At 46.7% G+C, this 21,091-nt stretch overlaps 6 protein-coding genes across 6 annotated transcripts; 1 reads left to right on the top strand and 5 right to left on the bottom strand.

Annotated features, from left to right (window-relative positions):
* Positions 1-115: 115 nt before the first annotated feature.
* Positions 116-562, bottom strand: EV420DRAFT_1214890 (uncharacterized protein; the record flags this gene model as incomplete). The annotated part of the gene is made up of 1 exon (XM_060466390.1): positions 116-562. A coding segment is annotated over one exon (447 nt), but the record flags the coding sequence as incomplete, so codon positions are not given.
* Positions 563-3,566: 3,004 nt separating this feature from the next.
* EV420DRAFT_1650043 (uncharacterized protein) lies at positions 3,567-4,849 on the bottom strand (the record flags this gene model as incomplete). Its single annotated transcript, XM_060478396.1, has 3 exons — positions 3,567-3,857; positions 3,914-4,477; positions 4,535-4,849. 3 exons carry the CDS (start codon positions 4,847-4,849, stop codon positions 3,567-3,569), a joined length of 1,170 nt encoding a protein of 389 aa, XP_060324043.1.
* A 929-nt stretch (positions 4,850-5,778) lies between these two features.
* On the bottom strand, positions 5,779-7,373 carry EV420DRAFT_1650042 (uncharacterized protein; the record flags this gene model as incomplete). The annotated part of the gene is made up of 3 exons (XM_060478395.1): positions 5,779-5,943; positions 5,982-6,226; positions 6,278-7,373. The coding sequence occupies 3 exons, from the start codon at positions 7,371-7,373 to the stop codon at positions 5,779-5,781; spliced, it is 1,506 nt and encodes a 501-aa protein (XP_060324042.1).
* Positions 7,374-11,746: 4,373 nt separating this feature from the next.
* Positions 11,747-13,323, top strand: EV420DRAFT_1219433 (uncharacterized protein; the record flags this gene model as incomplete). The annotated part of the gene is made up of 5 exons (XM_060466441.1): positions 11,747-12,172; positions 12,229-12,399; positions 12,484-12,642; positions 12,694-12,842; positions 12,891-13,323. Coding segments are annotated over 5 exons (1,338 nt in total), but the record flags the coding sequence as incomplete, so codon positions are not given.
* A 3,537-nt stretch (positions 13,324-16,860) lies between these two features.
* Positions 16,861-17,879, bottom strand: EV420DRAFT_1485607 (uncharacterized protein; the record flags this gene model as incomplete). Its single annotated transcript, XM_060470252.1, has 5 exons — positions 16,861-17,193; positions 17,297-17,345; positions 17,408-17,538; positions 17,593-17,709; positions 17,760-17,879. 5 exons carry the CDS (start codon positions 17,877-17,879, stop codon positions 16,861-16,863), a joined length of 750 nt encoding a protein of 249 aa, XP_060324040.1.
* Positions 17,880-18,106: 227 nt separating this feature from the next.
* EV420DRAFT_1278657 (uncharacterized protein) lies at positions 18,107-18,379 on the bottom strand (the record flags this gene model as incomplete). The annotated part of the gene is made up of 1 exon (XM_060468101.1): positions 18,107-18,379. The coding sequence occupies one exon, from the start codon at positions 18,377-18,379 to the stop codon at positions 18,107-18,109; it is 273 nt and encodes a 90-aa protein (XP_060324039.1).
* Between the last annotated feature and the right edge of the window lie 2,712 nt (positions 18,380-21,091).

Genomic DNA, 21,091 nt, shown 5'->3' with positions numbered 1-21,091 from the left:
ATTGTGAGTAACTTAGAGGCAGCCCCTCCTCATTCTCCTCCCACATCATCAGGTCGCTGAATATACTGGGACGATTAGTTAGCAGTGTCTTGCAGCGAGGTGCCGGACCATTAAAAGGTGGTGGATGGGCCAGGACTCTTGGCAAGATTGGTACATGCCCAAAATTCATGAAGAAGCTGTCGATGTAGAAAGTAGTCGCTGTGTGTTCCATCTGCAAGAATTGTTGCTCATCATAGTGAGCTTGTTCTTCCTGAAGTCTGGAAGGGCAATTAGGCCATGAACACATGACCCAGCAGAGAGCACAGACATATGGAGCATGCTCCATCCATACCGGATTCCCCAACCCTTGGTTTGCATCCTCCATGCTCACTATCCAGGCCAAATTGACCTCAAGCTTCAGAAAGCACAGACCTAAAACATGTCTGTGAGACTGCTCTGCCTGCACTGTTCCCTCTGATCCTGCATGCAAGCGAGCATCCAAAGACATCATTTCAATGTGAAAGCCGACCTCCGACAGTTCCCATAGTATCACTTGGATGTCGTTGTCATCTAGGTCCCGATCACATTTGCCTGCCCAAGTAGGGTTCCAACAGCTCAGGGTAGCAATACTAATCTCCTCCTCACAACCTGTTAGAAACATGGATGCATGTTCATGGCGTTTGGCTTCACAATCATTCACAGCAGTGCTATCTGCTGGGATGTTGGAACTTTCCAGCAGCCAGTCAAACTGCAGAATGGTGTGCCAGGTTTGATGGGGGAGCAAAGGGGGATTGAATGGTGGTGTGAGGAGAGCAAAAACTCCAGATCGTAGATGTAACCAGCCAGACAACAAAGTCTGAAGTTTCTCCACACTTTGCACAGTCACGAAGAGTTCTGGTCGAGGAAATGCATAGCCCAAGGCAGGGACCTGGGAACATTCAGGTGCCGTGTTTGCTGCCATCAGTCCCTGGTGCCAGGCTACATGCAGAGGTGGCAAGAGGCGATGTTCAAGGATCGCCACACCTTCATGAGGTGAGCAATTTGCGGGGCGATCCTTCTTGTGCCTGTGTCCCCTCTGGTGCTCACCTAAGGGATATATTCTTCAGTACAAGCACAATGACATGGGCTAGCTGAACTCACATGGCTTATATCTCTCCGAGGATGTCTTGCTGGCATTGGGCACTGCTGGCACACTTGCAACCACTGCATGCCTTGGGCTTAGCCCAAGACTACATTTTCCTTAGTCTAGGCTAGGCTTACACTTCAAATCAAGCCTCCTAATACACATTACAATGCATAATAACATTAGCCTCATCCTAGCCTAGCCTAATTGTCCATGTTCAGACTAGCCTAGCCAATGACAGATTTAGAAAGAGATGGATTGAAGTTGATCCTAGCCTAGCCTAAACTATCCTACAAACATTAGGTAGTCAAGTAACAACAGAATGAGCCAAGCCTAGCCTATCAAGCCTTAGCTTGTCAAATAACAAGTTACTATGAACAAAACAAAAATATGTCTTATAGCCTAGCCTAGCCCAATGAAATCACACAAATACCTAGGAGGAAAGAGTAAGCCATTGAATTATGAAAGGTTGAACTAGAAAGAACTTACCTCTTATTTACCAGTATACTTGCCATCAATCAACTTGTAGTTTGCACGATTTTCACCTTTACCTGCACGAGAGCTATGCCGAGGTTCAGTAGACATCTTGGGTTGACTGTCATCAGTCTTGTCCTGAGCTGGATGGCCTCGCCTCTTGGGTGGTGGTGGAGGGGTGACCTCCCCATCTATCTTTTCAGCTGAGCGCTTTCCCCCTTGCCCAGGTTTACTCATGGCCTTGCCAGCCTTGACTCCCGCCACCTTCTCCTTCTCCTTGGCCACTTTCACTGCCTCCTCCTTCCGTTTCTTTGCTGTGGCGGCATTGGCCAGTGCTGCCTGGACCTTGGCAGTTTCATCATTTTCGTCGTCATCATCATCATCATCATCGACATCATTGTCATATTCATCGTGGTCATCATCATCAGTCACATCGATTGGTTCCACAGGACTAGCTTGGTTGGCGGTGGCTGTTGCCGAGTCTTTATCCTTGTGTGATGCCGAGCCAGAGGATTTCGAAGGCTGGTCATCTCGTTTACAGGTTTTTGGATCAGCTTTAGCGGCAGGGATCTTCTGGCTTTCACTTGGAACAGTGCTCTTGTCTCCTGGAAAACAAATATATCACTCCTTGGAACAAATCAGAAATGCAGTCCATACCTTCGAATCCATGTGCAGCCCATTTGATGGCAGCCTGAAGATATTCCTCCAAATTTAAATCATTGTCAGGCACTGCCGCCCATGATTTGGATTTCGAATGGATTTTGATGCTGTTCAATAAGATTTAGCATCATCAAGACAGCTATCAGAGAGACTCACTTGACACCGCAAACTTTGCCATCAGCGTCCTCATACATACAATGGGCTATCCATGCGACCTTCCCCAGTTGACTGGCACCAAATCCAATCATATGCTCCAGCAAAGATGTCGTGGCTTGGTCGATCATGCGTTGGTTCCTGAAAAGTGAGCATAAGTACCCGAAAAGCAGCAGAGTGAATGACTCACTGATAAATGTCACTGAGACTGAGAGGCTTAGCCACATGTGCATTGGCTTCATCTGCCATAGCTTGATACTCCTTCACAGCCTCAGCATCAAGTGCAACCCACATCGCTGTAGACACCTCACAATACAAATCCAGGCTGTCCGGGACATTGCCATCGTTGGAACATTTCGCCATCTCAGTTTTGATCTCCTTTGCCTTCACTTTTCGGAACTGTTCCTTTGCATTTGTCTGACAGACTGGAGGTGGTTGGGTACGTGGGTCGAATTGAGCCTTCTCGCTGTAGGCCTTGTGGTGATTAGCAAGGTACTTTCTCACTTTCTGTAGAATTCGTCAATGACGCCTGCTAGCAATAATGTCATGGGACACTTACCAACAGGACCGACGCAGTTTTGGGTTCATCATCCAGAGACCAGAACTTCTTAAGGAAGTCATTGAGAACATGGTCCTTGACATAGTCAACACCAGGTCCTCGTACTCTTTTACCTCCAGATGACTGTGCCTGCGCCTCTGTGACAGCTTGGGCATAGCCCAATATAGCATTCTCATTGAGCCAGGTTGTGTGCTCCTTTGTGAGCATAGGACAGTTGGGGCAAACTGCATGAAGCACAGGAGTTCCGGTCTTTGTTGGAGAGGTCTCTGGCATGGTGATTGTGGTGGGAACACAAGTCTGTGGTGGTGGTAATGATGGCGGTAGTGGTGAGGAAATGGTAAGCTGCATGGTGGCATGAAAAGTCAGTTTTTTGTCCTGAAAACCAAAATAGACGCCAACTTTTCATATCTTTGCTGGGACAATGCCATTTACTATTTCCAACCCAATGTTGCGATCTATTGTTCGTCAACAAGATCCTAGACAAACAGAACTCGAACAATACACAACCAAAATGTATCATGAAATACATACAAAACATAACAAAGTATGGCTCAATTTCGAAAAATCAGGCAGTAAAAAGCCTACTCTAACAGCAGGGAACAAATATGGTAAAAAAAATCACTTCAACAAGGAAAAAATAATTCCTTCGAGCGCAGCTGTTTGCCAGTTCTTCCAAAATCCAGGGTCTCCCGTCCCAACCTTTTTCATGAACAGAGGACTCCCCTCAACACCCTGGAGGGGTTTGCACCAGCGAACCTTGGTCCATCCATCCTCAGAAGCAAACCCAAACACTTCAAATTCCTCCACCATCTCAACCCCGGCTAAGCCTAGGGCCATTTTGTGATCCTTAAGATAGAGAGTGCCATTGTTTCGAGTTGGGACATCAATGCGAATGGGGTTCTCATCGAGCTGGCCGCAAGCAGTCAGAAAATGTCAATTGAGTCAAAGAAATCTGTGTGACACACCTTTTTAAAGAAGAGAATGGCAACTTTTCCACGTAGTTCAGCCAACGGTCTGTTTGTGTTGGTGTGAACAACCCAATTGACTTCTCGCATAGCTGGCATTGAAGTCCTACCATGACGAGCAGAATGTCGCTGGGGCTGCTTTGTGTCCATTTCATTGTCGGATATCTCAATTACTGTTGCAGCAACAGGCAGCAAAGTCCTTCCTCTGTGAGTGATGCTACCGTCAAGCCTGGCCCCTCCAGAGTGATCATTTAAATTGATCACCTCTCCATTTCGGGAAGCAGGATGATGTACGAGACGTGGTCCAACTGGCTGACGAACATGAACTGGCAGGGCCAGATGTGGCGGATGGGTGGGTGATGACGGTGGATCTGAAGCGACCCTGCGACAACGATGATGAGGTGGCTTGAGTGGTAATATAGAAAGGGCAGAGCCGGGACCGATGAAATGACCGTTGTCCACTGTCTGACAGAGAGGGAGGATCATTTGCACAGCGGGCATGGCTTTGAGCTCCTCCTCTGTGAATCCCGAGATAACAGCATGATGTGAATGACAGGAATTACACTGATTTAATCATTAATGTCAAATTGAATTGAGGGCAAATAGAGGATGTACTCGAACCGTTTGGCTGCCCAAATCCTGAAACTCCAAGTCATCGCTTGAGTACACCTTCATCCCAGCTCCCACATTTGTCACCAGCATCATGTAGCCTGAACAATTGGCACATTTGCGAGGAATTTTGCGTGTTGGATAGGGACCATACTTTCGCTTGTTCGCAATGATGAGTTCACCCTCCAAGATGGAGTTGAGATGACCTTGGTCCTTCACGCGTTTTCTTGAGGGAACCAGCTCCCTATAATTGCCAGGAGGGTACTCTTCTCGCAGTTGATAACATGGTCCGTTCTTCAGCTTCGGAACTGGCAGCGAACACAGCATGACGACTGATTGGAGCGGGGAAAAATTAGCAAGGAAGAGAGTGAAACGACCTGGGTTTATTTAAATACTTACAGAACAATGATGATGCCAACATGGACAAAGACATCCAATGCCACCTCTCACTGACCAATATGGGACGAGAGCGGGGAAACTGGTTGCGAAGCTACATCGATGCAAGGTCAAATGCAGGAGAACGACCCTTTCTGATCAGTTCTGTGTTCCTTCGTTCTTGCCAATTTCAGGAAGAGTGAAAACATAAGAGTAGATGCACCGACGAAATGTCAAGTGCGAGATGACGACCCATTCAGGTCAGCAACTGGGACAGAGTAGTGGATAAAATGTGAATGTGGTGAAGAAGCAACAAGGCAATTTTCTGGGTCCTTCCGCATCAGGATAGACCACACACAAGTCTCATGACCTGGACACGTGACACATATTTCTTCAATTCATGAGCAGTACATGCGATAACATACTAAACACAAAAACTCAAGATAGAAGTATATACTATACAAGACAACACCAAATCCTGTACCCCAAATAAATGCCAGATATTATGTCTCCCATTCTGAAATGTCCTTGTAGAGTCCTTGTCGTAACATTGACACGTGCTCACGCACTTCCGGAACATATGAAGGATCGGGGTCATGCTCAAGTTGTCGGGGCAGAGTTGGCACACGACCAAAGTATAAAAAAAAAGTGTCTGTGTAATGTCCCACTACCTGCTTCTCAAGTTCCAAATATGCCGCCTCCATGTATCCATCAAGGTTAGAAGACACGAGGAATTTAGGCTGGTCTCCTTTCCAGCTTTGCATGACCTTGCGCAGGGAAAAAAGATATGGTGCTCGCTCCAGCCAAGACATGTGAGCCAGACCTAAATTCGCACTGCCCAAGTTTACACAAACAGGATGAGTTTGTCCATGGGGAAAGCATCACCCGATATCAGCCTTGCGAGCTTCCTCGTTGACGTTAGCCACAGAGGCATGCTGGTCAAGAGCATGAACTTCCAGACGAAAGCCCATCTCCGAGATTTCCCAAAGGATCTCCTTTTTGTCATTTGCAGTAAGTGTTCCAAACTCCTTCCCTCGCCAATAGCCCTGCAAATCGCTGATGTTAATGCTTCCGTCAAATTCACCACAGCACGCTTGTCGACATTTTCGATGCTTGTGAATAGATCCACTCGGGGAAAGGAGAGACCGTTAATTCTGACAACGTTGGCAGATGAATGGCAACGACTCTTATCAGCATCAATCTGGAATAAGGCATCTCGCCATACGGGAACCATCGGAGGGAGATCTGCATGCCTAGGATCTGTCAAACCTGACACATTGTAGCGGGATTGTGGGACTTTGTTGCATCCACTCCTGCTTCGATTGTGATCTGCAAAGTAATCAGTTGAGACTTGGTTACTCAGCAACTATGAAATCTCACATGGAGAAAACCGGACATCCTCTCGAGTCGACACTGCTAGCGGTGCATTGGGTCGTGTCAGGATTACCGGACTTGGCAGACGGAACGGGTTCGCCCAGCCCAAATGATCCCTTGTAAAGAGGTTCATCGCTGTATACTTGGCCTTGTTCGGGGCTCCATTATACACGGATCGCAGTTTAAGTCGAGGCTGATTCAAGACTAGCCAGCTGTCGGGAGTCTCGATGTCGGTAAGAACATCGATGCGATACACTGCCGCCTCCTCCAGTGGCTGCATCGTCCAAACCAGTATCCTAGCACAGAAAAAGTGTTGCAGCATCATTGCATCCTCCACAAAAGCGCCCATTATCATTGGATCATGGACCTTGGGGTCCCTCTCAACTAACCCATCCATCCTCGGCTTGTAAATCTGGATGTAGTCAACTAATGCACATAAAAGACATGTCACTCTTTGAGTCTCTGCAACTGTGAGGCATACCCGCTCAAAGTTCATGGGCAGGGCATCCAAACGCGCAAGAAAAAGATCAATCATATTGCAGTCGAGTCTGATTTGAAGCCTGAGGGAATCCGGCCTGTCGATGCGGCGTGCAGCCCTCATGATGTCAATGCATGCAGCTTTGAGTTTCTCCAAGTATACGCCTGCTAGTTTGCCAATGTTCGGTACGATGGAACACTCAGCGCAAGGGGAAAAAATGGAGTGATTGACAGGAGCGAAAAGTGGGTAGAAAAGGTCAGAAGGGCTGCTGTTCCATGGTGGAGTGCGTATGCATGCAAAATGAGGATATTCGGGACAATAAAGTTGTGGCCAGGAGAGAGGATCATCCTTGCCGTACTTGTAGTCGCGTCGCATGTAAACTTCTCTGTTCAGCCCCAATGGTGGCTCCCATAGCATTCCGCAATTCGGTGACATGAGGAAGAAATTGCTATTTGGTAGGACAGCGCCACGGAAACCATTGTTGAACTGTCGTGCTTGAAATGCTAAGTCTCGCCGACCTCCAGGATGGATTAAAAACCTACGTTTGTCGGGTGCACTCTTGTGAAGTAAAAGCTTCGGATTCTTGCGTATGTTTTCAGGTGTAAGTTCTTCTGCCCAGACCATTGTATAGACCTGACATGGAGAAGGAAAGTGTGAGATGCTCAGAATAAGAGAAATACACTGCCGACGGAATGTCAAGCAGTAAGGCCAACCTCTTCAGGTCAAGCTAAAGAAAGAGAGCAACAGACAAAGAAATCATGAAACTCACTGACCACTTGGCTGATTTGGACTGATTGATAGATAGAAATGAGAACGCAAGCGAGCGGAGAGGAAGTGAAACGACGAGTACAAGCTACGCGGATGCTATAAGAATACCATACGGACTTTGAATTAGAAGGAAGGCTTGGGCATGTGCATGGAGCCGGTGTGCCGATTTGTAAGCCCAATTGGAAATTCCTTCCAGCTGCATCGTCCCTCCTATTGTGGCGTGCTTTCGTCGCATCCTCACCTCAACGATCTCATCCACTATCCATGAATAATTAACAACAACTATTTACGACGAGTATATCTTTCATCGCTAGCAACGCGCAACAACAAGCTCTATCAGCAGAGGGACACGAGCACTTCACCATGACGGGAAACTCGACAAGTGGACATGAGAAGACGGCGGAGCCGTGAGAAGACTGGTAGGTCCTCTCCCTCCTCGCCCATATTCGGTGCTCAGCCTTCTCACAGCTCCTACTATGAACATGACGGCCGTCCTTTCAACCTCGAAGACGAGCACATTATGGCATGCCCTCACCCCAATGACCATCCATCCACTATCTGCTGACCTGCATGGGTCGCTTACATGCACTTGATCTTGCGTCAGTATGCTTTCTCAATGGGGTGTGAGCAGAGAGGCGGCGGAGTGAGCTGAGGAAATGTAATGCATCTCTTCCTTCCTCACTTGTGTTCAGGCTCTTAACTTCTGCAAAAGCAATTCTTTTTCGCTGATTACTGTGGTGTCGACTCCTGGTAATGACGTATGTGGCGACGAGCAAGCTCTCCAAGCAATCCCTAGGGATGTGACATTGGGAAGAAGACGTGAACGGAGGAAAGCGGGAGGTCCACAGACGTCTTGGGAGTGGTAAGTCTCTCACATTCATCTTCCTTCCCAGGCATTCACCCCTTCTTAGCCGGCCGATCTCGTTCCATTCTGCCCACGCATGTCCAGCCCTCGAGTCGACGTCAGTGTGCATGGTTCCCTGGACTGGGGGAAACCTGTTTTTGCTCCGGGATGACGGTACGAAGCTTGAAGCTTGAAGGGTGGAGGAGCGATTGAAGGAGACGGCAGTGATGGAGAATGGTAGAGACGGCAGCAGATGAATGGGGATGGTATGTTGCCCTGTTTCTCAAAAATAAACCAAACCCTAACCCCCTTTTTAGCCTGATCCCGCTCTCGTCTCTTGCATGAGACTCCATTCATTGGATGAACCTCCTTGAAATTGTCGAGATCAAGCAAAAGACCAGATTTTGGATCTACAGTTGACCTGAATAGATCGCCGTACAGCGCTTGACCTTGCGTTGGTGCTTGTGAGTCCTTCTCAGCCACGTGTTTGTGTCTGAATTCCAGGGAAACAAGCGCCCGAGGTACATGATTTCTAAGTGCAGCAGGTCATGTGGCTGACACGACGGACGTGGAGTTTTGGCTGCCGTACGATGGAGATGTTATCAATTGTCCTTTTGTCATTTCTTATTGTGTTGCTACTGGGTATTTCTTTGTTTCCTGAGGTACGGTGGCACTTTGCTGACTATTTAAGCAGCTGTCGACTAGACTCCTCGCAATCTCCCTCTCTACGTCTAACTTCAAAGTTCTGCTGCTGTAGCCATGCCCATCGGCCCTCTCCATCCCAATGTCACACCCAATCTTGCCGGATATAGCAATATCTCGCCATTTCAGCAGCTCTCGGCCATGTTCGTGCATGTCAACGAACTTCTCGACCTACGACTCCAGTCCCTCAACGATGAGCTTCATCCGGATCATCACCTTTCCGGTTTCTGCTACTGCCGGGGGCGGTTGTCCCTCATCACGGAGCTAGGAATTGAAATGGGTAGTCTTTCGCGTGACCAGCATGTACTTGAATATTTGGGAACGCAGCAGCTTAAGGTATGCGGTTCTTATGTATAACTAGCCCAGATTGCTCAGGTCACTGTAGTGCAATCAGTGTGGAATTACAACAGATGTGCGACTGTCAGGCTTTAGCTCGGAAAATCTCTTGGAGGACCCGATTGTGCTCTGTTACTTGCGGGTTTGCAGGCTCATAGTCGAACGTATGGTCAACTTAGATTGAATATTACGACAACCTTTATGACCGGACATTTATTCTCTTTTTTTTTTTTTTTTTTTGATATTTACATCTTGTTTACTTCTACACCATTGAAAACACCCAGATTGTAATCATATCTTGGTGTCCCTCCCCTGAAAATCATGTACCTGTTCATCTTCCAAAAATGTTTACCCCTTCTGATTATGCAGCATCCTCGTGTGGGCTTGTGGTAGTTCATGACCATTGTTCGGGAGTGGGAATGCCACCCGCCACCAACAAAGTAGCTACAGTGAGGTGAGCCCCAGTCACTTTTCATCCGGTTATCTCTCATCTTCATTCTCCACCTGTAGCTGCTACTTTGATGCATCAAACACTGTTAGTTGACAGTTAATTGTGATACATCAAGAGTGTCAGTTTACATCCAGCCCATATACAGTAATTCCATCAGGATGACAAAGTGGCTTAGTAAGCTTCCCAATCTGTGTCAATGATGGCATCATTAGAAAAGAGGGCAATTCCAGGAATTGAACCCAGGACCTCAAAAATAAATCCAATAATGTCACATGACTTTCTCGAGCAGGCATATTAACCACTACACCATACTAGCATTATATATATATCTTTTTATCTCTATATATACCCTCCCTCCCTTAACATTTATGACCTCATATTGATGCCCTTCCTTTGCTCCGCTCTGGTGCGCTCTTTTGCCTTTTTAGGCTCCCCAAATCAGCCCATCAATTTTGGCTGGATCCAGTGGCAGTGCCGCATTTTTAATACCCAAAATAGGGGCTATTTTCCGGTCAAAATAGCTATTGGGCTATTCTCAGGCTACTGGCTGGGCCAGGGGATGGTACTATAATCTGTATAGACATAAACAACATAAAATAGAGCCCTCTAATGATACATAGGAGCCCTGGATAGTGGGATAAAAGGGTAATATAATGAAAATCGCATAAATATTCGCTTTTGGGGGCTGCTGCATGCAATGGATCGGCTGGAGGACTTCACCAATCGATTCCCTGACCTTGAAAACACCCAAACGACCCCTCCACAGTACTTTTGGCACACTTTATTCCTGGAGATAAACGAAAATATTCGCTTTTTAGGGTGCAGCATGCTCCAGATCGCTTTGAAAACATTACCAGTCAATTCCTATGCTATAAAAACCCTAGAATACATCCTCCTTCGTAATATAGGTCCAGTATAATACAGTATAAAAGGGGGTATTAGGGGGTATACATCGCTTATTTTGTTTTTCGCACTTCGGATGGCCTGGGGAGCATCACCAATGGATTCCCTGATATTAAAAACCCCAAAACGACTGCAGCCTTCATTTATATGGTCTCAAAAATGACAGAAATAATGATATTACAGTTTAGGAGGAGCACATGTAATAAATCCTATTTCTGGGCTTCGGACAACTTCGGAGTTTTGTCTATTGTGTTTATTGACCTGAATAACACTCAAATGACCCCACAGGACAAAGGAAACCATCAGAAATACGTGATAAAAAGAGTAATAGGGGGATGGAGGAGACATACCTTATATTTGGCATTTCTAATAGTTAGGGAGGGTATTATTGTTATAGAACAGACTGTATATATTGTACAATGGTGTGTACGAAGCCCCATGGATATCCAAAATGTATTGAATGAGATATGAGCAGATCATTCTGTAAAACAGGAGGAGCACATCCCATATTTTGATGTTCTGCTCATCCCAGACTGCGACTTGACTGAACGCGGCCTCACCAGTTACTCGTCAATTTTCTTGGCAATGCGTGTGAAACTACCAAACTTCGAAAAGCTTGCCAAGCGCAAGCCAGCTTCAATTGTTGGTGCACAGACGACCCTTATATCCACTGATGCGATATTTGTGGATGAGGCTGTCCACGATGACAGCTGTCCACATCTACCTGTGTCAGAATCTCCTGAAGAGACCTCGTTGTCTTGAAAGACACAACCTCAGGTAAGAATCCACTTTATCCGGTCTGTTTACTTCCTGCTAAGGTGGCTTTCGCAGGGCGCAAGTGAGAAGATGAAGGCGTTTTTGCCACTTTTCCTGTTCTTTCAATCAACGTACATCGCCGACAATTATGATGGACATGTGAATGCTCTCTGCGATTGTGAATCAGGCGCTATATCCGAATATCGATGCAAGAGTTGTTATCTCTGAGCCCCCTGTTGCGGAGAATGCATAAAGGTTATCCACTGTCATCTACCTTTCCACCGGATAGAAAAATGGAACGGACGATATTTCGAGAAGGTGAGTCTTCAGCAGCTTGGGTTCATGTTTGCTCTTGGCCATGGCGGAGACCGCTGTCCAAACCAGCTAGAGACAGCCTTTCGCAAAGTCATCGTCGTCGATGTCAATGGCTATCATGATGTCAACTTCCAGTTTTGTTTCTGTTGGGATGGAGAACTCGATGAGGCCAAACAGCTCTTTCTCCATCGGCTATTTCCTGCCACCGTCAAATGCCCAGAAACAGTGTTCACTAGCGAGGTCCTGGACAACTTCGACATCCATCATTGCACATCAATGAAGTCAGCTGAATCTTTCTGTGCTGCTCTGCGAAAAATGTCTGCCGCAGAGCTGCCAGATGATGTGTCGGTGGGTCTGGTCTCTTAAGTTCCAGCGGTATTCCTGATATCTCATAACATTTTTAGGATTCATACCGCACTTTTATGCAAGCCTCGCACATTCACCGACACTTGCAAGCTGTTCGGCGGAGCGGACAAGTGCATAATATTGACAACTTCATTACACACCGATGGAAGAACTGCATCACCGTACACTGCCCCGCATGTCCAGAGCCTGAGTGGAACATCAATTTGGAGGTATTAACAAATGCTCCTGAGAGCGAAAAGTGAGTATGCAGTTTGTAAATGAGTCTCCTTGCCTGATAATTGTACGGACACAAGTACACGTTGTTTCTTGACTGTGATGGTACCTTCAATGTTCCACGAATCAACAAGCCGGATGACCCCAATGAGGAGTCCTTGAATGCTGGTCATGCTTTTGTTGTTGAGGAGCATGAATACCAGCGATATCTTTCCCGTGTTGAAAATGATCCCCCAGAGGTGAGTGCTGGACTTTGAGGTCGTGTTCATGCTAGTTAATACGTTGTGCAGAAATGTGACTGTGCGAAGCTCCGGGCATTGAAATTTGACCACTTACTCAAGTTTGTGAACCTTGTGGTCACCGGGATCGTCGGGTTCCAGTGCGTACGCCATGTCATGTTCAAGCCTGATGCGACAGTAGATATGTATGTGGGAGAGAGGTAAGAATGCCACTAATGTGGATTTATTTATGCTCACAGCTGTATCAGGTTGTACTATGCAGATCGCGGTCTTGTCAGTGCGTTGAAGGATCAAACAAAACAACGGTGGATTCGGCTTAGTTACGACCTGGTCTGCCAGTATCTGCCAAATCTCTTGACAAGAATTACTAAGGAACGCTTTCCCAACCTAACCGATGAAGAACTGGTCAAGATTGCCAGGATCGAGGGAAACATTGGCCAGCTGCACATCGTTGCCCATATCCTGCACTGCTTGGCGCTTTACTGCTTCAATCATACCCCGGGTGTTGCTCGCAGTTGCGGGGACGTCTTGGAGTCGGCTTGGGATAGGACCAAGCATGCTGGCAGAAGCTTGAAACAGATGAATCATGGTCTCCGCCATGATATGCTGGACTTCATCCTCAATGACTGGAACTGGAGTAAAGTTGTTCGTCTCGGTAAGTTGATCTCCAGGAATATGAGTCTTACATCACTAACATTGGCTGTGCAGCGAAACATCTGAAATGGAAATACATTGAAGCAGTCTGGAAGCAAGAGAATCTTCGGATTAGTTTCACAGCGTTGACTGCCACACATCCGCCACAGCTCATTGTGAAATAGGAGGCAGAGTATCAAATGCCCATGCCCACCCACGACACGAAGCCTCTTGTTGACCGTTTCCAGTGTAATTTCAACAATATTGGTATGTCATCACATAGTCTTGTGTGTGCTCAGCTTATCGTATTTCAGCCTGTCCTACAATGCAAAGCATGGTAACAGATCTCCTTGAGAAGGAAAAAACAGCGATCCTGAGTGATTTGCCCATTCCTGGAATGAGTGAAGGTGTTACGCAAGTCATCATGGAGGGAGTTCATTTGGACCATGAACAGTAAGTACAAATTTTTCATAACCTGATCCGATTTGACCATAATATGCAGGCTGCGAATAGAGCTCCTGGAGAAGAGGGAGCCAGACCCCAAATATCGAACTGCCACTGACAATAACCGTTTACGCTTGAGCTGAGCAGCCCTCTATGATGACACTGTTGAATGGCTGCAGGTTTTCATGAAGTTCTTTCCTGCAGCCCATGCTTCAGTTGGGCAAGTGGATATCAAAACGCCTGAGAAAGCACGTCTTCCTCTTCCTAGTTGACTCCCGTGAAAGATGTGCATCCAATATGGACTGGAGAGTCTCATTTCTGTTGAGTACTCGCTGAGAGTGGGGCAGGCTCATGATATTCTGGCTGAGATCCAGGAGCTTATCATTGGACAAAGCTATAACACACATATCGTTCGAACGGAATTTCATGGTCAAAGGATGTGTATGCATGCACATGAGTTTGTCAGCTGCTTTCAGCTTGACAAAGTTGATTGCATGCACAGGTACAACTTTGTCCGGAAGCGCCTGATTACTCTGGGAATGTCCCCAACAGATGTTGATCTTCGGGAGCTCACTGCAGTACATATCACAGCCAAGAATGCTGCCCAGAGCCATGGATTGGGTGACACCATGAAGCCGGATTCCTGGTTATGGGGAGCATTAAAGCCCAAGGGCCTGGCAGAGTCTGCTGAGGATGAATGGATCACTGAGAGTATGTTAGTCTTATGTCTTTTCTTCCAATTTGGCTAACATGTATGTTGTTGTAGTCAGGCGGGTGAAATGGATGTGGGAGCATGCAGATCTGGACCGTTGGACTGAAGAAGTAGAGCTGTTGGAGGAGGAACAGTGGAGGGTTGAGGTCTCGCATTGCAAAACAGCCGAAAATTGGACACAGATTGCAAAGGCGAGTGACATAAAAACTGGCGCAGCTGCGTATGCATACAAGGTGGCCGACGTCCACACGAAGCTGGCAGCTCATTGTGTTATGGAGTGGGAGAAGGCTGTGAAAAAGGTCACAGAAAATCGGGAGGAAGACCGTCGCACAAGAGAGAGGGAGGATGAACTCGCATGGGAGGAAGAGGAGAAGATATGATGCGAAGATGAGGACACCATGTACAGCAATCCAGATGACGGTGAAGAAGACCAGCTTAATATGAACGAGACTCAGAATGTTGATGAAGACACTTTAAGCAATGGCAGGAACGCTGGTGCAGATGCTATTTATGCATCTTCACCTCGGAAATGTAAGAGGGTGTTATCCAGAGGCTTGCTGTCACATCATGGCAATGCTCGGGGTGGAGGCACAAGTCGTGCTCGTGGTTGCCGGAAAAGGAGGGGAGGGGCTTGACTAGGCTAGGTTGAGATGTGATGTGATGTGTTAGGCTTGGCTAGGCTAGGTTGGTAAGAGCTTGATAACTGGTAGGATTGCGATGATTTAGGCTAGGCTGGGTTAGGCCTAGCTAGGATTGTGTTCATCTGTTAGGCTAGGCTAGATTAGACTAGATATATTTAGCTAGGTAATTGTGTAGGGCTACGAAGCAGATAGGCTAGACTAGGCTAATCATGATGTGCAAGATATTATATTTGGTGGTAGGCTAAAGGTGCAGGAGAAGCCTATCCTAGCCTAAGCAATTTATAGGCTAAGGCTTAGAATACTAAATGCGGGCCCTGACACTTGTGCATACTCCTGGGGTCCAAAAAAAAGGATTCGGGCTGGAGAAATGACTCTGTGTGAAAGTGTCTATGGCCTGGTATTTCAGCTCATCAGATGTGGCCCCAACATATACCTCGTGCAGGTGGAGGGGGCAAGGGCGAAGATTGACGTGCTCCTCACACAGGAACACATCAACTACCTGATTGATTTGTGTAAATGGAATCACTGACACAGATCATAGCAACCAAACTGGAATTCCCACTTTGTGGAATTCCTGAGCAGTGAGGGTACTGGTAGTGAAAGTGCTGATGAGGTCAGAATGCACTTTCCAAATTGTCGGAGAGGGAGAGGATATGTGCGGCATGAAGATCATATAGTAATCCATGTATGCTTGCAATTCGAGAGCAACCCATTGTGTCTCTGCCACACAGAGACACAGTCACTCAAACGTGAGAGGGAGAGACTGTAAGTGCTGCAAGAACATTTGCAGAAGGCCACATAGATGCTTGACATCCTCATCTTCTTTCACTTGACATGTCAGCGATCTTTGTATGACAAGCTCACATGCTTGCTGAAATGCTTGGTACTGTGTCCTGTGCCAGAGAACAGGACCTCGGATCATGCATGAAACGTCGCATTCCTTGAAATCGCCGTGATGTGGTAGGGAGTACAGTGGTTGTTGAGACGCATCATGGGAGTCTGCCAGAGCTTTTCAAATACAGGCAAGGTGGGGGCAATGAGTGATATATGGTTGAGGCCAGCAGCATGGGTCATTGTCACCATAGCAATAGTCTTTGTGCATCACCACAACCTGTTTCGCACCCAAAGGTGAGGCCCAAATCTGTGGTGCATTCAGTGTTGTGATGAGGAGATCTTCAAGTTCATGGTAAATGGCACCACAGAGGCCATCCCAAGCTTGCAAAGCTGTATCGCTTGATAAATATATATGTCTGAGCTCCCAGGATCTAATTGTACCCACCATCGCCTGGCAAGCTTTTGTGCAATAGCTGCTCGCATTGGGATTTAAGTGTGTTGAAATCATCAGTTTCCTTGGCCATGAGATAGGTGTGCCTAGTGTGCTAGATTTAGAAGACAAGCATCCAACAGACAATGCTGATACATGTTAGACATCTCCACTTGACTATAATTCAAACTCCGTGAGACTCTCCCATAGCCCTGGGTTGCTGTCTGTCCATACTGCTGGTTGGCCTCCAAGTCAGACATGCTTTTCCAGAATGCCGAAATGCCTGCTCAATGGCCAGTCCCTTATGATGTGTTCACTGACATCGATAATCACCATTTTCTTGAGCATTCATGGCTCTCTTGTACTACAGGCTTTTTGCTATTGTATTTACATCCAGGAACCGTAAAATTGTTAGTAAGTCTTGGTTTGAATATCTAGAATGAGTTTCCTAAGTTCTGGATGACCACTATTGAGCTGGGACCCTTACCTCGCTCAGGTGGGTTAACCACCATTGCTCTGTGCCATTACATTTCCATTGCCATTGAGCTCTCCTCCAGTCCTGGCCCCCTGTTCATTTCAGCATTGAAAGTGTTCGACAAACTGTTGTCAGATGTGACCATGTCGCCTCTGACCTTGGGACCCAACAGCCACCAGTGGTGCCATTGGGACGACCAATTGCTGTGGTCGACATCGAGAGCATCTGGCAAGCCGCTGGCAGTGCTCTCAACCAGGTAGTTGTGAATGGGAACAGCGAGGACTTTCTTATTGCAATTCATGCATGTCAATTTGGGACTGGTCTGTCCCTCTTCAGGCTCAGCGCCTTCCAAGAAACGGGTGGTCAATGTGTGAAACCATTCCTTCAGGCAGGGGGTGTGGAAGGTGTGACCACACGAGAGTCTGTGGGGACCCAATCGCATTCAAGATATAAACCTCTAAGAGAGGTAATGGGATATCACTCACAGGGAAGCATCTGTGATTGGCAAGGTACACATAGAGCAAAGAAGGTGCTCTAAAGCATGGTTTCATTTCTGTGAGAGGGTGTGAGATCCTTGTCGCCAAGCAAAACCCAACCTTACAACTCTTTGAATGCTTCGAGCCGTCAAGTTCTGCTTGCGTACAGCGCTGGGAAGTAAACTTTCCTGTTGTAGTGCTTCGATCTCCTCCTTGAGGTCATCGATCTCTGCTTGACCTCTGAGGTACATCTGGTCCCAGGCTGCCAGTGAGTGTTCGTTATCGTCACGTGGAAAGGAACTTACAGTGCATTGGAGGGCTTGCCAGGTCAAAGCATCATCCCGCACTACAAGGAGGCATCTATGAGTGCATTCAAGATCCCCAAGTGCAACAGCCCGCTGGTGCTCTGCATAGATCACGTTCTGTGAAGACGCTTCACAACAAGCCTTTGTCCTGTTCACCAATGACCTACCTGTTGCATTTGCTCTACCTCGTTGGCTATGAGGCGCAGAGTGATTGAAGAATGCATTTGTATGTCGTTGTGGCTAGCAGAGCCTTCACTAGGTGTTGGGTCATTGTATTCATTATCCATAGTTGCGCATGAGGTGGGGGCAAGAGCTAAGCTGGTGGGGGCAAGAGTTCACATGAAAAAAAGCACGCAAAAGAGCCTGAAGAAGAAAAGCCACAGAAGTACTTCCTTTCTATAAGAAGCCAGGGCAGAATGTTTGTCTATGTTGGTTACCTTCACACTGTCACCAGTCTCCTAGTCTGTCAAGTCCCTCAATAATTGTACATTAGGCGTGACACATCATTTATGATTTAAAACGCTACATTTGCGGAACCTGCATTCTGGGTACATAAAAGGTAGTCACATAGATTGAGTGCTTCCACCCACACCAAACGACGAATGTCCATAAACTGTGACTGCAAGTCTACACACTCGGAGAGTGCTCTCTGTAGAATCAGTATGCTCTCCTTGTTGAGGGGCAATTTGGGGGCCACACATGGCACATGAGTGAGGGTCAGAGGGCCCGAGCTGAAGGGGTTTGTTGCATCCCATTCTTGAGGGTTATGGAGTAGATGGTGCTCCATGTATTGTCAGTCCTGTGTGATGACCCAATCGATGCCATACTCTGCTGGGTCCTCCACATCTTCCTCCATGGGTACCGTGAACAGTTCTGATAGCCCTCAAGGGCTGTCATGGATCATGCTAGAGTGAAACATTTCCTGCAGCATGCAGGGTCGACCTTGCAGCAGCATCATGTGATGACTGTTCTGTTGGATAATTGGTTCATCCCAATGCAAGATCCGGACTTAGTATTAATCAGCTAGCAAGTGCCTGACACTTCGAGCACTATCTTTCTTACTCAGATGGTGCATCATACACCCGCTATTATTACTAGAACTTTCTTTGCACTTAGGTATAAATATGAGACATACTCTGTAGTAGCAGAGCCAATCCACTCTACTCTTATTACTCTACCACTTCTATAATACCACAGGTTATTGGGTCCTGCACTCAACTACGCTACAAACACCAAATCACTGTCCCATTCCTTAGTCCCACCACATAATGACTAACACTATGTCTGGTCCCAGTACCAACCCTGGCAATGCTGCCACCACTACACCCACAAATCCCACCTTGAATACAAATTTGACAACCTCTACCAACCCCACCTTGACATCCACCAGTACGGCATTCTCTATGCTGAGCTATGCCCATCTCCCATCTTCTTCTTCTGTCCAATGAGTTGATTATTTTGCACATGTCCCAAAGCTTGATGCCAAGGGAAAGAATTGGTCTATTTTCCAAGAGCACTGGAAGATCGCAGTCCAAGGTGCTGGGCTTGGCCATCACTTTGACCATACATATGTAGTCACAGTACCTAGCCCAGGAGAAACAGATCAGACCATTCTTATGGAATATGTGAAATGGCAGCAAGAATTGCAGGCATGATCTCACCTGACAGGTACACTTGTGGATAGCACTCTTTGAAAAGCCATTCAGGGTGCACCCAGTGTCAATCAGATCTGGGAACGACTAGAGGAGGAATTTCAGCACAAATCAAAAGTGATGAAGGCAAACTTATGGGCTGACTTCATGGCTATGCACTGTGGAGAGCATGCAAATGTGCATGAATTCTTGGACAAACTCATGAAAACATATGATGACCTATTAAGCATGGGTATCAGTGTATCAGATGATGATTACGAGTCAACAGTACTCAAATCCGTACCTCGAGAGTATCAAATCTTCATCTCCACTGTCCAGGAATCATCACAACGTGCACATATCACACTATCAGTTGATGACATCATTGACTCTCTGCAACATGAGTATGACTTTTGGAGTCATGACATGCAGCATACCAAATCCAAGGCCAAGAAAGGAAGGGACAACACAGAGAATATTGCTGCAACTGTGCAGAATTCTCATGGCAATGGGAAGGGCAGATCTGGAGGGCAGAAAAATCAGGGAAAATCCTCGCAATCAAAGGAAGATCGCACCTGTTTTAACTGTGGAGGAAAAGGCCATATTTGGAGGAATTGTCCCAGTCTGAAGAACTTGAATGCAGGTCCCCAGCCGGATGGGAAGGATGGCGAGAAAAAAGGTGATGATGCTGCAAAGGATAAGCCCAAAGGAGGGCAGGCAGGAGGATCAGCAAATACGAGCATGGAATCAGAAGATACCTTTGGTGCAGGAGCCTGGTTGGCACACCCCTCAACAGACGACTCGGACAGCGATGGTTGGCTTTCTAAAATTGACAAGGACCCAATGATGGGTATTGGAGCATTCTCTGATATGTCTGATGATGATGAAGCACCATCAGACATGCTTGCCACCATTCAGAACATCAATCTTGATTCAGGACCGGTCAAAGAGAAAGACCTATCGAATGATGATATACCTGAACTGGAAAGTGTTAGCGACTCTTCAGAGGATGAAGAGAAACTCACTGATGATGAATTTAATGATTTGCCAGACCTTGAGGATGTTGGAGACCCATCTGATGATGAGGATAGCTCTGAGTCCAAGGTTTGTGCTGGCACCATTATTGCATCTGCTGAAGATGCAAATCTAGAAAAGAAGAATGAGTCAGAAATCGAATTATTTGACTCAGGCACTTCGTGACACATGTCACCTCACCGACATGCATTCATTAATTTTCATGACATCCACCCTTGGTCATTTGATGCAGCAAACAAGAAAAAATTCTTTGCTACAGGACAGGGAGATATGACTGTCAGTCTTCCACATGGTTCTGAATCAACAGAGATTTGACTCACCAGTGTTCTGTATGCTCCTGATCTCACATACACTCTTGTTTCCATTGGGCGTCTTGACAATGCAGGCTACACTGTGACTTTTGGGAATGGACAAGGTGTCATCCATGATAAAGATGACACTATAATCAGTGTCCTACCCAAAACAAAGGGCTTATACCGGTGAAGAGGCTCTGTGTGCGCCAAGCTCGAAATGCGATAGCATAGACACACTAAACACACCCACTCTCACACTCACACACACACAGAATCTCAGTAGTTCAGGGGAGATGTGCGATACAAGCACATAATAACAATAGACTTAAAAGATGTCTTGCGCTCTTCAAGATATAATAGCACGCTAGCTCAAAAGAATTCTCTAAGTCCAAATGCTTTTAGGACAGGAGGTGAGCGATATGTATCACTCGGCCTCGAGGCGAAAGTAATATTTCACAAGCCCACAAACGTCCCACAAGAACATACAACCCTCAATTGATGTTGCGCACAACACACAGGTGGCCACAACCCGTCAAACAA

This window comes from Desarmillaria tabescens, assembly GCF_030435595.1.
Source record: "Desarmillaria tabescens strain CCBAS 213 chromosome Unknown EV420scaffold_69, whole genome shotgun sequence".
Lineage (NCBI taxonomy): Eukaryota > Fungi > Basidiomycota > Agaricomycetes > Agaricales > Physalacriaceae > Desarmillaria > Desarmillaria tabescens.
This window is presented reverse-complemented; position numbering and strand designations above follow the sequence as displayed.